The sequence below is a fragment of the Barbus barbus genome (assembly GCF_936440315.1).
Source record: "Barbus barbus genome assembly, chromosome: 39".
Lineage (NCBI taxonomy): Eukaryota > Metazoa > Chordata > Actinopteri > Cypriniformes > Cyprinidae > Barbus > Barbus barbus.
This window is the reverse complement of record NC_136717.1, coordinates 16,203,606-16,221,903: the sequence shown is the minus strand read 5'-3', so window position 1 is coordinate 16,221,903 and position 18,298 is coordinate 16,203,606. Positions and strand designations below refer to the sequence as shown.

The window sequence follows — 18,298 nt, the reverse complement described above, 5'->3', positions numbered from 1 at the left end:
AACTTGATGTTGTTTGTGTATAACAGATTCTTAGCTAAATGGTCAACCTAAAATGAAAGTGAATAATGAAAAATAAAAATGACTTTTAAAAATGTTGTTAATTATGATGATTATTATTAAATTATTTAATTATAATAATAATTAATACCAAAAAGTAAATAAAAATAATAATATTAATTATTCTGAATATAAAAAAATTATAAATACTATAAAATGTAATACTTCATGAAATAAAATGTAATACAATAAAATTTTATAAATACAATTTTATATATAAAAAAACCTTCTACTTCTTCACTTTATTATTTCCCTCTTCTATAGCGCTCATATTTAATTATGTTAATTTTTAAATATTGAAAGCTATTGTATGGCTTCAAAGTACTTGGAATATAGTGCACAAGTCATATGGGCTGCTTTTATAATGCTTTTTGGAACTTCATAGTCCCAGTCTGTTTTCACCTTCATTGTATGTGGAAAAAAAGCTGCTCTTGTTCTCATATAAGTTTGGAATGACATGAGATTGAATAAATAGTGATGGGATTTTCTTTTTATGTGAACTAACCCTTTAAACAAGGCATTACATTCTCTCACACACACACACCAACAGAAGCAAAATCTTGCATCTTGTCCACACAGATGTGTTGTGGTGGTGTTGCGGTTGAGTGGCAGGGTCATGTTGGCATGTGTGCATGTCTGTGGGTCTCAGTGGTGTACGTTCACACTGACAGTGATGAATGAACTGTCGCACCGCTGCCCTTCTCATGCATTACACTCTTTTACCCTGGAGAGGCTAGTGTGTTTCTGCATGCGTTTGCACACTTCTAATACCATAAGAAATTACTCTACCACATTAATCTACGATGAATTCTGCAAATATGAGGTTTGCGTGTATGCACACAGAAATGTTTGTATTTGCAACCCGCTGGTATGTGTTTGGGATAGGTTGGTGGGGGTGTGTGTCTGTTGTGGTGTAATTGAAGTGCTGGAACCGTTCAGGTTAAATGCTTTGAACTCTGTGCTATGGGGTCAGAATTGGATTAATGGAGAAAACCCATGGCCCGTGAACCTCCTCTAAACACACACAGCCTCATCTCAACATCTGTCCACCAGCCTGTCATCCATTCTGAACTAGATTCGGTGTTCACACATTCATGGAAACGTTTACATAGTGATTTCTAGGCCTAGAAATTTATTGGAAATTTTAAAAATGGAAAAACAATGGATTTTATATAGATATATAATTATTATTTAGCTTTTTTAAGTTTTTATATACTTTTTAATATACATTTTTGCTTGATATTTCATGTCAGCTAAGAATTCTGTGAAAGTTAATTTCCCACTTCATTCATTATTAATTCATAAATTAAAGTCATATATTAATTGTTTAATATTTAATATAATCTAGAAATACTCTGACATCACAATTGTACATATGCTAAATATTATCCAGTTACTTTATGCTGTATGTGTAATACCTGTTCAATTTAATAAATTAAATCTTTTACTCATTCTGTATGTAAAGCAAGAAGTTTTTCAGTATATAAAGAGTTTAAAATGGAAGTCTGTTCCAAAGGTGTGTGAACCCTGTATTCTAGTATAGCTTACTGGAACTGTGTAGACATCTTTGCTCACACTACAGGGATGTAAAAAGTACAGAGTACAAATTTGTTTCTGTGAAAATTTTACTCAATCTTACTTTTTTTGTAGATATTCGACTCTTGCATATAGTTATTTAAAGCCTGATCACTGACTGTGTTCAAGTTTGACTTCAAATACAGTTCTAATTAAAAAAAAAAAAACATTCAGGTCAAAGACTCTCTTGACAAGGACAAATACAGTTACATGAGGCAATTATATTTCACAGTTTTTTTTTTTTTTTGCTATTTAAAAAAAAAAGTTTAGTGAAGTTCATAGGAATGATTACTTGTTATTTAAGTTAGACAGGCAAACATGTGTATTTTGGCAGCCGATAGGAAGAGCTCTGCCATCACTGCTGTGACTCATGGTTCTGCTTAGTATTACATGAGAAGAGCGAGTGTATGTGTAGTGTGATTTGTATGTATATACACACTCTGAGCATCCGTAAGCATGTGTGTTAAGTTCTCTCTCCGCTCCACTGCGTGTTGTGTTTCCCTCTCATGCAGGCTCACCAGTCGAATCCCACTGCATGCTGAGCATTCATTATTATGACTCTCTTCATTTATACTGCGCTAAACCTTCCGCCATTAGCAAACACTCCCTCCAGCAGCTCTGCTCATTTTAAACACCTCTGTACAAAGAAGCAGGACTGTAATCAAGGCTGGCGCAGCTGGATGTGCTCCAATAAGAATTCAAAGGTGCTCTGTAGTGTGAGCGGAGTAAGAATGGGTCAGGAGGCGCAGAAATTTCCGGCAACAGATCTTAAACCTCCCATGGCATAGTGTGACATTTAAGTAGAAAGGAAGGATTTTGCTTGCGATGAGACAAGAGAACCTCTGCTGGTTTGATTTTTCTCTAAAGCTCTTGCCGTCTGTCTGTCTGTTTCACTTGTGAGGCTTCTATCCATCCTTCAGCTCTATTTTCCTCTCCTTCTCTCTTTCTCTCTCTCTGGAGCTTGATTACTTTTTAATGATTTCTGGGGCTAAGACGAATGAGTGTGTTAAATGAAGAGAATTAGACATGTGCCGCAGAGCGCTGGGGCATTTGTTACTTGAATAATGGAGCTTAGAGACTTTGTTTACTGGGAAATATTGAGCTTCACAAATGAGACTGGGAGAGAGAGACCAAATATTGCAGCTTTCAGTGTGATATTTCTCTGGTCAGTCTCTGTAGCTTTTATTAGGTCTTGGCCAGTATATCGGGAATGTATGATCTATTCAATATTATGTTGCTTAAATAAAATTAACCAACATCATAAACATTAACTACGATTTTAATCCACTTTTTCATTTGGCTATAGACTTTTCTAAAAGCCACAACAAATTCAAATCACTCCTTTTGTCATGACCGGCCACAACTTGTGTAAATAAAATCACGAAGACTGGCTTATTAATTATTAACATGGCAGTAGTTTGAGTCTGTTTGACTCGTTTTTAGAAAAATTATCTCTATCTATCTATCTATCTCTATCTGTCTGTCCGTCCGTCCGCCCATCTATTTATCTGTCCGTCCATCCATCCAGAAAATTATATAATATAATATATATCTGTCTGTCTGTCTGCCTGTCTGTCTGTCTGCCTGCCTGTTTATTTGTCCGTCCATCCATCCAAAATATCAAAATATTTATATATCAAATTGATTAAAAATATGGAAATACATTTGTATATGATAGTTTTCTAAAAAATTAAGAAAGTATATGAAAAGCAAACACAAATATACATACACACAATTTACATATATTTCCATATTTTCTCCAATTATTTATATATATATATATATATATATATATATATATATATATATATATATATATATATATATATATATATATATATAATTGGTGTATTTATATATCTATACTCAATTACCATGAAAATGTTGAAGAATTTTGATATGTACGGTATGTTCTATGTTTATTTCCCAGTAACCATGCCAATCTTTTCCAGACACTTGTTCACACACATAATCGGACACACTGTGGCGTTGATGGACTTGTTCCAGTGTGACCAGGGGAACACCTTTGAAGGCTAGCATTCCCCCGCTGAGTCGTTGCTCCCCCATCCCCCCTCGGTTCTCTGGTGCAGTTGACTGCTAGAGAGCTCAACGGGCCAGGGCAGTGCCACGGATCATTACCTCGCTCTCCGCCCCGGGGCTCAGGCAGGGGGCAAAAACAGCAGGCATTGATATGTTTATTAGCAGATTGTACGTCAAATGTGCAGCAATGCGCTAATAAGAACAAACTACTCGGGGCACTTGCCGCTGCCCCCTGCTGGGTAGGATGGGTCACAGTGTGGTTGGATTGAGTTAGTGCTGAGTCCAATTAAACAGACAGTTTGTGCCAATGCCACAAGGAAGTTATGATTCGGTGCACTAGGCAGCACCGTTGCCAACGCCGTGCTACCATTCGCTGTCACTTTCAATCATTTACTGCTGGCATTAGAAACACAGCCAAATATTGGTAGCTGTGCTAACATTCATGGCTCTTTTGTTTTGGCCCTTCATAGTGTTTAAAACGTTTTTGTGCCCTGTTCTAGGGGAAAGTTATTCTGTTATTAGCGTCATTAGCTTTGATGGCAAGGTGAAATTGTTAAATGGTAGGGACGTCTTAGGAAGAGGAAGTGCTTGAAGGATGTGGACGAGTGGAGGTTTGTCATTGCCACACATATAAAATAATATCCATGATCATATGTTTCTGTTTCGTCGTTCTTCATTTACGGCAGAGGGGCTGTCTGGATCTGACAGGTGAATGGAGGGTTTGATCGTGTTTGTTTTTCGGGCTATTTGACGTCTTTGCTCAAAAGCGAGCAATTGAGCACATAGACTGCAGCATTTTGTAGTCCATCACGGTCCTTTATAGAAGGCGTCAGGACTGGTCATTCTTAAACTCAACCCTGACCTCAGACCAGAACCTCCCCCGCACCTTAACAACAGCGACATTTGCAGTCTCTAAGGCAATCATCTGATCCATAGAAATGAATAGAGGTGATGCCCTGACTTCAGAGTGTATCATATTGAGTGTGTTTGTTTGTGTTTTCAGAGCACTGTGGTTGTGGAGAAGTCCATTCAGGATCTAATGAGTCTAATGCAGGACCTCAGTGCGTACTCCAACCAGTTCCTGGAGATGGTCTGTGACAAGCTCAAGGAGTACAAAGAGATCTGCAATTCTGCATACAGGTAATAATACTGTGACACACAAAACATTTTTTTTACCTGTGTGAAAGTGAGTGTGCTGTTTGTATTCATTGTGATTCAATATAAAGAACGTGTACTGCAACATAATGGCTTTCTTCTTGTCGAAATGGGCTGCATGCAAAAAGAACATACAACTTGACCAGTGTAGTCTGATTTGTGACCAAATGAATCTTCTTAGTTAATCAAAAATATACAATGTGTCCAGTGTAGTTTGATTCCTAAATGAATGACTCTTTTGAGTCAGTTCTCTTTTTAGTGAATTTAAAACATTAAAGCATGACCAGTATAGTGCAATTCATGAACAAATGACTCTTATAAATTGGTTCTTTTTTAGTGAATCAGAAACACAAAGTGCAACCAGTGTAGTCAGAATTTTGAACAGTTGACTCTTATGAAGTGGTTCTTCTTAGTGAATCAAAAACACACAGCATGGCCAGGGTAGACAGATTCATGAATGACTCTTATGAGCCGGTTCTTGTAATGAATAGTGCAGAAAGATTAGTTTGAATTAGTCTGACAGATGGAACATTTCTCTCTAGTGCTAATTAATTTCATTAAGAACATTATCTAACATTAATAAATTACAGAATGCTTTGGATCATTAATTAATGTTCATTAAAATAGTTTGAAATGTCTTTAAAATGAAGAAAAATCTGTCTACTACTGGATTTTCGAAGACCTTGCTATCAGAAACACTGGATTATTGGTCTGCTCATGTGTTTAAGTGATGCATGTGTGTGTGTGTGTGTGTGTGTGTGTGTGTCAGCTCACATATGTGTAAGTCAGCAGGGGTCTGAACTGAGCTCAATCATGGGTAGAAAGTGCAGAAGCAGCTGTTTCCTCGCACAATAATCACATGCTACCAGTCTGTCTCTCTCTTTTGTCTCCTTCTCTGTCTTTCTTTTGTTCTCGCCCTCTTTCTCATCCATAAGATGAGTGAAATGCACTGCATTACGTTCTACATGATCTGTTCAATCAATCTACACGTCGTAGACAATAACAGTTCATTCACCCGCGCCCTCGTCTGCCTCTGTATCATCCGAACTCTTCTGCGGAACCGTGTTCAGCTGTCATCCAGTGCACACTTTTAATGGCCCGTTTATGCAATACTGAAGACATTTATCTTAACTTACGGTTAATTTTCATATTTTGGCACTTTTTGAGTCGTGAAGTTAAATGGAGCTTGTCCAATTCCTGAGCCAATCAAAGACTTTGTTCTTATTTTATCTACTTACGCAGAGTTTCATCACACTTTATGATAACTTCCATTTACAAGTCATTAACATCATCATTATATAGTACTTAACGAAACACTAGATAATGAACATTTAAATGTGTGGAAATAAATTTCATAGTATTTTTAGCTATTGCGGTGTACATTATTTCCTGTTTGGTGCTTCATATATTATATTAGTTATTTTCATGTTAAATATGCATTTTATTTTTATTGTTTATTTTATATTATATTATTTTATATATATATGTTGCTGGCAGTTTTCTATGTTCCCAAATTTTGATCCTGAAGTGGTTTTAAGACTGTTATGTGGTGTGTGTGTGTGTGTGTGTGTGTGTGTGTGTCTGTGTCTGTGTCTGTGTCTGTGTCTGTGTGTGTGTGTTGTAGGGGTATCGTACAGTGTGAGGAGAAGCTGACCATCAGTGCTTCCTGGGCTAAAGATGAAGACATCAGCCGCCTGCTGCAGTCTCTGCCCAACTGGGCCAGCATGACCCAACCCAGACAGCTCCGACAGAAAAGAGAAGAGGAAGAGGACTTCACACGGTGAAAGCACACGCTAATACACACATACATACTACAAATACACACTGTCCCCAATGTGAGCTCACCACACAGATTCGTCACAGAGCACACAGTATATACAAACACACTCACACAACTCCTATCAGCTCACATCCGAGCAGGTTAACGCACAGTCAGAGACGCCGTGGGACATTTGCTGTGTAACACAGATCCACAGGCCTCTACATCCTGTAAAGAGATCAATAAACACACTTATGTACACAACTTCAGAAATTGCATTTGGGCTTTCTGTCTTCGTCGAAAATTAAGGTTATTTTTAGCTGATAGACACAGACAAAGCATTTTGGTATTCTGCTTGTGTGCTTTGTTACAGAGGATGAAATCTGGCCCTTATAGCCTCTGCAGACATCTTTGAACAAGAACAAATTCAACTGCAGGCAATCACACTATCTGCCAGAACATTCCAGCATCCCAAACACACATGCAATTCTGTTTTCAATTCTCTTGCTCGCTCTATCTCCCTCCCTTTCTGCCTTTTCCTCTCAAGTGCACACTTGAATTAAAGAAGACACAAGTATGAGGAAAACTGTGATTGGAGGAGAGGGAGGGGGACCTTAGTTTTTATCAAAATTGCCCTCAAAGTGTTCTCCCGTCGGTTTGGATGTGCCGTGGCCTGCAATTGTACAATAAATAAATGAACTGGTTATGTGGGACAGAAAAATCCAATCTAGCCGACCTGTTGAAGCTAAGCGCAAACAGCGAGTGGGAGGCTTTTATCATATAAATGACCCTGACAGTTTCATCAGCTAAAGAGGGATTACGCCACATGTATGGCAATCCTATACAGAATGATAAAAGCTTGTTAAAAAGACTTCCGTTCAATAGACACTGCATTTTATTTTAAGGAATTTCACAGCGCTCAGAAATGAGCCGCGTGGATTTTTTTCTCCCACATTCATCACAGACCTTTAGAGGAGGAGGTCAAAGAAAATACCGACTTTATAGATTTGCTTGAGCATCATTCATCTGAATGTGCCTGTGAAGCTGCTGCTGTGGTTATGAGAAGGAGGGTAAGAAAAAGCACATGTTAAAATACAAATGTTCATTATTCCTTCTGTCTATCACAGGGCAGCATTTGCCAAGGAGTCAGAGGTTTTGACGGGGAATCTGGGTGATAAGCTGATTCCTCAGAATGAGATTCTGAGGGACGTCAGTGATCTGAAGGCTCTCGCTAACCTACAGGAGAGCATGGAGTGGCTCGCCACCCGCCTCAGGGGCTTCTTCAGCAACCTGCCCCGGAGCTCTAGTGAGTGTGTGTGTTTATGTGTTTGGCTGGAGGCTTGTCCAGTGAAAGTGTCACAATGTTTTATGAGTCAAAACGTTTTCTAATTTATTTATTTTTTCCTTATCATAAAACATATTTGGTATGTGAACTTTTTTTTAAACATTTTTTTTATATTATAAATAGTAATAATTATATATTTTATTAATTTTAAGTAGTAATTTTTTCCTTAATCCTTGAGCTGACTATGTATTTCCAGTACAATTTCATTAGTATGTATGTATTTATTTATTTAAAAAGCTATATTAAATTATTTAAAAAATATATATATATTTTAAATATATATATATATATATATATATATATATATATATGCACACACACACACACACATATATATATATATATATAAATTAATTTAGTTCATTTTATTTTAATTTATTTTAATAATTATATTAAATTATTGAAACAATAAAAAATTTAAACAATATTTCTCATTCATTTTAAGTTTTAAGGTCTTTTTTTTTTTTTTATAATCCTTAAATGTACTATGTATCTCCAGTTGTATATTAGACTTAAATCCCAGTTTCTCTCAACTTTTAGACTTCATTGTGTGTTTTTCCAGTTAATCAGAACTGATAGAATATAGTTCATTAGTTCAAAGGAAGAACTGTATTTTCACATAAATTGTTACAGTGACTTGAGAATATTCAGTTTCCAGACTTCAATGAATGTTCAGCGCTGCATTTCTGACGTCACCGCGGCCACATCGGTGAAACGTCACACAATACCTTCAGAATTTCCTCCACTTCTTTCACTAAAATCTGTAAATAAGCTATTTTAAAACTATTGTTATTTCTGTTTTTTGAGTAAAGACTGCTTCAGAGTGACTTGCGTCCAGAGCAGATAAAAATTCAATAAGAGCGTGGTTGAGGACGTGGTGTAATTACCATTAGTTCTGTGCAGAAGCCATAATGGAGTGTTTTATCATGGTGGGACAGCTTCAGCATTGTTCATTATTTAGTGTTTGCTGAGCTGATGGGACCGTCGCCGACGGAAACCCTTATCTCTGTAACCCCCCCTTAAATTGGATTTTATATTATGGAGCCAGTCAGGTATGAACAAGTCATTTTCTCCTGTCTTGTCTTGCAGACTAATACACGTTTGCCAGTGTAATGTGGGGGAGATTAAGCAGCGTCTCACGACCAGAGACTGAGCTTTGAAGCGGATCGAGTGAAGAGAGTTCCTAGACAGAGAGAGAGAAAGAGCTCTTTTGCCCTTGTCTTTTAAAAACGCAGGCCCACCGCGGTCAGGAAGAGACATCCTTCATGCACCTATGACCACCCTGATGTGGCGTTTGTGCGCTAGAAGTATTCAACCGCCGGTTTGACAGACAGACAGTGAGACCTTGTCCTTGTCTCAGTTAGTTTAATCCGTGGCATTGCTCGATCTCTGTCCCTCCAGTCTCTGCTAAAACAAACACACGGACCTCCGCGATAAGATGCGTGTGATAATCCTGCTCTTTAGCGTCATGGTGTTGAATCTTAATGTAATCGAAAATTTGATTTGGCACTAGGATACGTTCTTCAGTCTTGGGCCTGCTGTTTGGGTAGAAATCGATGGGCTTTGATTGGTCATGAAGGCATGAAGACAGGTTTGTGTCTCATTGTCCATCTGGGATCTTTTTCGTAACACGTAATCCTGCTCAAATTTATCTGCGGCCTCGTTTTCTCAGGACAGCTGTGTTTCTATATGTTCTCACTTGTGTGTGTCTATCTGGGCTTTGTTTCTTAACACTATTTGTATTTTTCATGCGCTTAAGATGCTGCTTGGATGGATTCAGTACATTCAGATGAAATATTATAGAAGCTATGTTAGAGTATGATAATGCTGTTAATTAAAAACTGAATATAGCAACAGTTGACAGATAATGCAGCATTTCCATTTAAAGTCTCATAAACTGGTGCAAAATAAAACCTTTTGCTAAAGGTAATGCATTACTTAGATAAACACTTTTTGCTAGCAATCGGTGGTAGATGCCTTATGTCTGGAGCAACGTGTCAAACACACTTCTTGAAGCTAATAGTGGCCAATCGTTTTGATAACAGGCTTTTGCTCTGGCATTTCAGAATGGATTTGAGATCATTTAGATGATATTGATCCAATTTTTTTTCTTTTCTGAACAAATTATTTGTTCACATTATTTTTTTTTTTGGTTCAATCACATTTATTCAGCATACGTCTTCTCTTCATAGTTTACATGTAACTTTAATACTGAACATTTTTTTTTTTTATTATATTTGGCATTTTGCCTTTATTAGGATAGGATAGTGTAGAATAGACAGGAAGTGAAGTGGGAGAGAGAAAGGGGGATGGGATCAGGAAAGGTCCCCGAACGGGGATTTGAACTCGGGACGCCCATAACACTTATTACGTTATATGTCGGCAACAAATTGATCTTTTACTGAATAAAAATTTTATTTTTTATACAATATCCCAAAATGCACACAAAATTATGTGGATGGCAACCTGGCAACAGTCAGATAGTTTCCAACTCTCACTAACATCACTCCTCTTGTTGTCTTTAATATTAAATAAAGCAAAAAACATAGGCCAAAACTGTCAATAGTATCAGCAGGAGCAGGAAACCCCAGCAGAGATGGTACGAGGAGAAAGAAACAGACAATTTGTAGAGAACTGAATGGGAAAAGCTGCATTGCTCTCTATTTTTTATTAATGTAAATATAGGAGCTGTACTCACATAACTAGAAAATATGGCCACCGAGTGAACTTAAATTCACTTAAAGGTACTTTAGCCACAGGTTGAGTATATCTCAGGAGCCTTAGTACAAGACCTTTTACCAACTTATACCCACCTAGATTAGACAAACAAAACTCTTAAGACTGTTGTGAAAACAACCCTCTTCATTTCACATGCTTCCAAATCCATCCTCCTATAGCTCTCAGGAGATTCAACGCTCTCATATCGCAGAACAGATGCAGCGCTTTGAGCATTTATACCCTTTAGTGCCAAAGAAAAATAGTGAGTCTTGGGTCAAGCGATCTGTTGGTTTTTGGAATTTTTTAAAGTACCTTTATCGCCAACAGTAAAGGTCTGCTTTCCATCTATTAGCATAATGTGTGTGGATACACACAGACACACTTTAATTTCTGGAATAGCTTTAACCGAAGACACCTACTCATTTTTTTGTTCTTTCTCCCTTCTCTCAAGTCCCGTCCTGAAGGCTTAGCCGGCAAGTCATAGCGCTGACGCAGTGAGGTCAAAGGTTGCCAGCAGACAGAGCTCGGCTCTCCCCATGCAGATGTCACCGCTGTTACTGCAGCCGAATAATTAACGCTCTCAGCCAATCACATGCATCATTCATGAGGCTTCTGTCCCTCTCCCTCTCTCTCTGCTGCCACAGAGGTCAGATATCTTGTTTATTAGAGCGCTGTGTTTAACAGCCGGTGGGAGGTGTGCGGCGAGATGATGCAGTTTTTCAACAGCAGTTTTTGGGCTGAGCCGCTATGCTTAAACTACACCCTGACAGCCAGTGGGACGTAGCCGTGAAGAAGCGTATCAGCAAATGATTGATCTCCGCTCTCTCGTACTCTCTGTCTTTATGAGTGCCACCCTCTCACAGATGGCATCGAACAGACGCTTAGGCGAGATAGGATTTGAAAATAATTGCATGAGCCCAACACACGCACACGGGCACACATCTACGCAAGTGCACAGCCTCCGATAAAAGAAATGTAAAAGCCTATAAGTTTAAGGAAGACAGAAGAAGACATTCAGTGAGTCTATTTGCGACTCTAAATTGGTGGCCTCATGTGGCGCGGCCTTGATCATACCGTCGCAGCAGGGTGAGCTCGGCGGCGATGGACAGCAGGCCCCATCTCTCTCTCGCACCCCCAGTGGGGGGTCTGGGGCAGGGGGTCCTGGCACACACAGACTTTCAGCAGAGCAGCCATTCTTTGCCACATGCCGCTGCACTCAGTCGTTCGCTGACAGTTGGCGTGTGTATACTTGAGCACACATGTGTTAATAAACACACAACTTGACAACCAGCTCTACACATGGACGGAATTCACACTAACTGCATAATGCAAACATGCAGGTTAATTGGCGTGCAGCATTGGCTTCCTTTGGGTTTTCAGTACACTCTGGATGTCTGGATCATGCTGTTTATGAAAGGCAAAGTTCCAGATTTCACTAAAATGATGAACTGGCTTAAATAAACAGCATTTTTCGGTTGCACCCAACTGGTAGAACAGTTTTACTTTGGCTAGCTGTGCAAAAGCAGATGATTAAAAGCTTCATAGAGAGCTGTGTAGTAGTTTGTATTAGCTTTGTTTGAAAATGGCATTGAAAATTATTAAATATTTTAAATATGATAAATGATATATAAGTCAATTTTATGTATATACAATTACTTTATTAAAATATTAAATTGAACAAATAGTGCACTCAAAAATGTAAATTCTTTAAACATAAAATTATAGTAATTTGAATATTAGTGTAGGTTATTAGACCTGCATGCTCTATTTCAAGTATTTCAAAGCCATATGATAGTTTTGTTTAGTTATATAAAGAGCTGTGCAAATAATCAAAATACACTTTTGATTTCAATTTCGGCCTCCAACAATTATGAAAAAACAATAATCAAGATAAAACGATTATTGTGCCCCATTCCATCACGTGCAAATCAGTAAAATCATGTAACGTGACTTTCGCAAAATGGGACGTGCTTGACTTATTAGAGTTTATTAGATTTATTAGTGTTTTTAAAAGCGCAAAAGAGAACTTGCACTGTTCATCAACTTTCTGTGCATGTGTTCCCACGCAGAACAGAACACAGACAAGTAAAGTGAACTTTTATCTTATAGTGTGTGGCTAAACGGTCAAATACACGTAAAGATGCGGCAAAATGCAGTGCTTGGTGATTATACATGTAAACCCTCGTCTATTATGTTCTAAATAAACATAAAGAGTTGAGAATGAAAATACGTGTGTAACAGTAAAGAATTGTGAAATTTCGCTGATATCTAAATTGTAGATGTAATAGCAGCCTTATTTACAGAAAATAAATATATCGGTGTCTTTAAATAAATCGCTCATAATGTTTTGGTCATGTGGCCCACTCATAATCGTGTTAAATAATCATGATTACACCAAAGTAATAATTTAAATAATAATCAAATAATTGAGCAGCCCTACTCGTAAGCTTCATCACCTCTGCCGTTTCTGTCAAACCTCATTCTTGAATATATGCCTCTACATATTCAACCTTATTATGTAATTTGGTATCATTAGCATCTTAACGCACAGTATCTCCATCTGCCTTTATTGTAAGGAAAATAGCAGCATAAACATTCTTCAAAACATCTCCTTTTGTGTTCCACATGAATGTGAGTAAATTATTGTAGAACTTTAGGTGAGCACAACTCTTTAAATGTAATTTCCAGAAAAATATAATTACTGATTTGGTACTCAGTTTGAATTACCCTGACAAATAGACCTAAAATGAACTGTTTGCTTGTTACAATGGCTTGACAGTTCTGTTATCCATGGGATGTCACATCAGGGGGATTTTCTGCGCTCTCTGGAATAACATATCAGTCCTCAGTGACCCAGTGCCTCTAATCTACCACCTGGTCATCACTGCTATATTTGCACTTCTTGTCTTCAAGCATTTTTAATCATTCCATGCCAAACACATCCTTATCTCCCACAAACCTTTTTTCTAATAAGAGTTATAGACAGACAGTAATTAACTACCAAATGAACACACACATACGCGAGTGCTGCTGCTCTTTTCATCTGTGTGTGTATATATATAATTGCTCAATGGCAGTGGCCATTTTCCTGAACAAACACAAGGGACCCAAACCGGCATCCATCAGCACAGCAAACACATCCACACACACACATACTTCTTCTCTACATACCGTGAGATTTGAGTGTGTGTGCGAATGTGACCTTCAGAAGTGCAGAGACATGCCGCAGAGCGTTACAGGAAGTCAGTGTCCATCGCCATCTCTCGTGCCTCATTGATCGCCTAGTGTCCTATACACACACACACAAACACACACTTTTCCATTTGATAGTCATCCTGTGGCCATATGTGTGCTTGCATCTCATTGACTACACTGTAAAAAATTATTTTTTTAAGTTGTAAATAAACATTATTGAGTATGTTTTATTAGAAAGTACTATTTAGGACTTTCCACATCAAAATTTCATGTTTAATTCAATGCGTTACTTGCCATACAAATTTATGCCAGGTATTTATGAATTATGCACGTGACTGGACAAATACTACATGGGCAGAATATGTTGGCACCAGAACACCACACCTACGTGTGCTTGGTAAATTTGTTGGCATTACTTATTAGGAAGTCTGGGAAGTATTTCCACATGGTGTTGGTATATTGGCTATAAATGTGTTTTTCTGTTTTTCTTTATGGCTCAGACTCTCTTTTTATATTCTTTTGTCTAGGTGTATCCCCAGGCTCAGATGCTCAAGTGAACAGTGAGAACGTCCGCAATCGAGAGCAGATTCTGCAGACATTGACTGACCTCTCCAGAGCCTTCCAGGACATCGCTGACCGCTGCCTTCTGGTGCTGCATCTGGAGGTCAGGTAGGTCTGACCACTTCATCTCAATCTAAAAGACAGACTCCATGCACAAATCGTAAGATATCTTCATACAAGCAACAACAAATGCTGCAGATTTAAATGCTGCAGACCATCATCTCCATCAGAATTAAACGGGCTGTAATTTTAAATCTTCCTAAGAGTTTGCTCGGCCCAAAAGAGGACCAATGGGTCATTCACTCTGCATACCCTCCTCCGCAGACCCTCCCTTCCGCTCGCCTGATTATTCTCTGATATCATTTAGCTTATGTGATCCTGTTTATGATTTGGAAAAAATAACTCGCAGCTCCCATGCTACGCGTTATTGACTTTTTCCATCAAGCAAATTTCCCCTGACAGTGCTTGAGGGTAAATTAAGCCATAAGAGAAGGTAAGAAGAAGAGGATGCAGGCTTTAAGGTTTGGTAGCGGGTGGCTTCGCTTAAAGCTTTTCTAATGCTGAATGAGAAAGGGGACGTTTATTGCAGGGCTGTTGGAGGCCATTATAGAAACCTCTCTGTCTCACCTTCTCTCTTTCTGTTTCAAGAATGCTCTTTCTTTGTGCACCTATATGCAGGTTTAGTAGTCCATGAACACTTCACATATTGTACCCCTGAACACACATGCACCTGCTCACAGGACATTCCATCATCCCAGTTCATTCAGCCTTTATAGAGTGAAGGGAGATATTCACTACCAGCATCTGGTATTTCTCTGAGGACCGATGACAGTCTAGAGTGCCATTAACACTACGCAAATGATAACAATAACTCAAACGTTCAAACTGGTTTTCATTATTTCTTACTTTTAATGGTAATTTAGAATATGTGGTAATACCTTGAGGACAGATTATGTGGAAAAGCTCTAAATTTTCCAACAGAATTTGGGGAAATGTGTAGATTTTATTTTTTAATGAAAAATTATTCATACAAAGTTGTTTTTATTATTGAAACAATAAAATGAATTAATTTGTTAATATATTAGCATATAGTATATGTGGTTGTGTGTGTGTGTGTGTGTGTGTGTGTATAATGTATATTTTATATTATAGCAAATAAATGAACAAATAAGTAAAATATATTTATTTTATACTCTGTGTGTGTGTGTGTGTGTGTATATATATATATATATATATATATATATATATATATATATATATATAATATTCATAATATTATAAATTAATACATTGCACATAATATTTTATTTATAATCTATATTTATTAATTAATTAGTTATTCTATTTATTTATTATTTTTGACCGTAATACTGTAGGCCTATGTGTCATAGAGGGACATTAATACAAACTCCCTTTTAAAATAAAAAATGGATAAAATATACCAAATGTGAAAATAATTAGTTCACATGATCAAAGGCATCTTAATTGCGGTTTTCCAGGAATGTCTGATGAAAAGACTTTTTTCATGTGAAAATTATTCATTTTGAGGTGAAATCCTGTGAGTTAAAACAAGTCATATTTCAAGCTTCAGGAAAGTTCTTATCTGTCTCAACTGGTAATTGTCATTCCGTGCCTGTCGTCTCTGCCCCATCAGGGTCCACTGTTTCCATTATCTGATCCCTCTGGCAAAACAAGGCAACTACGCCATCGTGGCTAATGCAGCCAGCATGGACTACGACCCCCTGGTGGTGAAGCTGAATAAGGACATCAGTGCCATAGAGGAAGTGATGGGGGCCGCCCTGCAGCAGCACAAGTTTCAGTATATATTTGAGGGTGAGTGACCTCTTGCCTCAACAGGAAGCTGATGCCTGAAGCAGTATTTCTTTTCTGACTATCTTCCTGTCTCGGTGCAGGTCTGGGTCACCTGATCTCTTGTATTCTGATAAACGGAGCTCAGTACTTCAAGCGCATCAGTGAGTCCGGCATCAAGAAGATGTGCAGAAATATCTTTGTGCTCCAGCAGAACCTGACCAACATCACCATGTCACGCGAGGCTGATCTGGATTTCGCCAGGTAGAATACACAAATATTCTCAGTACGGATGTGCAAAACGACAACATTTCAAAATCAGCTTGCCCGAACAACTCCTCAACCAATTGTTTTTAAGGAAAACATGTATAATTTGCGCTTGTGCCATGACAGATTCGCTTTTTACACTCCGGAATTTTCAAGAGCAAAGACTGAACGCTTCTCCAGAGAGGAAACGAATAAATATCAGCTCTTTCCAGTCAGCCTATAACTAACAGCATGTTTCTATATTTTTATGGGAAGATCACTGTCAGGGTAGTTAAATTAAATGGAGTAATGTGCATTTTGCTGTGCAAACAATGGGAATCAATACCCGGCGGATTTCTATCATGATTATTACAGTGCTGCCTTATTGACCCCCCCCCCCTCTCTCTCTCTTTCTGTCTCTCTCTCTCGTTCATATATGATGTCATGTGATGTATGTGTGGTACAGGTGGTGACTGGAATTACAGTACATTGTTTGCTCTATCAAGGCTCCTCTGATTGGCCCCTCATACATACACACACACACACACACACACACACACACACACACACAGCAGTTAGAACATCTCTCTGTAAACCCCTTATGAATACATTGGCATTATCCTCATAAACAAGATAATAAAGGAGCACTATAACACTAGACTCTTGCAGCTGCCTGTACCCCTGTCATTTACATTCAGCTTTGAGTGTGTGTAAATGCCGGTGTGTTGAGGGATTCATTGAGTGAGATGGAGGCATATATGTGGATGCTGGGAGATGGAGAAAGGCCCATGAGGAAGAAGGGGAATCGTTGGCCGCTCTCCCATCTGAATTTTTGCTGTGGGCGACTGGGCCAAGGACACAGTAATAACCATCGATTTGAGTTAAAGCTGAGCAGTGCAGTGGCCAAACCCAGCGGCGCTCCTCTCCTATGGCAGGCTTTGGTCACAGTGCCATCTAGTGATGAGGAACACGGCGTTAGTGGGGAAAGCATGCTTGAAAATGTGAAATTGAGCAGTTAGCACTTTTAGCTATTTAAGCGAGTACAAACAGTGTAATTTGAGTGTGCAGGGCTACTGCCGGAGGTTTTGATGTTTAAATCAGGAGTAAACAACTTCACTGGTAGTTTTTCATTGAAATGACCTTGCGCGCATGGTGTTGGTCCAGTCCCCAAGCAAAGCCAGAGTGCTTTTACTCTCGCTACATGCTCACACGCATACGCATACACATACACGCACCATCTGCTCACAGCCTTACACTGAGCCAGGCCATGTCCCAGAGTCCTGCAGGTGCCTCAGTAATGTCTAATCAACGTCACACAGACCTGGCAAGAGACTGCTGGTTGTGAACAAATGTATGTGTTTTTAATTCTGTATATTAGTTAAAGATGCAAAATTGATAGAATGTGTCATAGCATAAGGACAAACTATCCCAGAACCTCTTTATACATCTGTATGATCCGCATTTTGAATCAGTAGATGCATATATTATCATTCAAAAAATCTGAAGTAAGATTAAAAAAATTATAATAATTTTATTCACATTAAATTGCTCAAAAGTGACATTAAAGGCATTAATATTCAATAGTGAAAAATCAATAGTGATTATAACAAGAAATGCAAATCAGCATATTATAATGATTTGTAAAAGATCACGTGACACTGAAGATTCGAGTAATGGTAGCTAAAAATTCAGCTTTGCATCCCAGGAATAAATTACATTTAAAATATATTAAAATTGTAAACAGTTATTTTAAATTGTAACAATATTTTAAAATACTATTGTTTTTGCTCAAATAAATGCAGACTTGGTGAGGATAAGAGGCTTCTTTCAAAAAAATT

At 38.1% G+C, this 18,298-nt stretch overlaps 1 protein-coding gene across 2 annotated transcripts in view; it reads left to right on the top strand.

The window, feature by feature from the left end:
* LOC306858769 (exocyst complex component 4-like) overlaps window positions 1–18,298 on the top strand; it is a 130,085-nt gene that overhangs the window by 102,660 nt on the left and 9,127 nt on the right. For both annotated transcript variants that reach the window (XM_079399483.1, XM_079399484.1), the window contains exons 12-17: window positions 4,676–4,812; window positions 6,452–6,607; window positions 7,714–7,892; window positions 14,372–14,513; window positions 16,060–16,238; window positions 16,319–16,478. In XM_079399483.1, coding sequence (XP_079255609.1) covers window positions 4,676–4,812; window positions 6,452–6,607; window positions 7,714–7,892; window positions 14,372–14,513; window positions 16,060–16,238; window positions 16,319–16,478 — 953 coding nt within the window. The remainder of the gene's footprint in view (window positions 1–4,675; window positions 4,813–6,451; window positions 6,608–7,713; window positions 7,893–14,371; window positions 14,514–16,059; window positions 16,239–16,318; window positions 16,479–18,298) is intronic.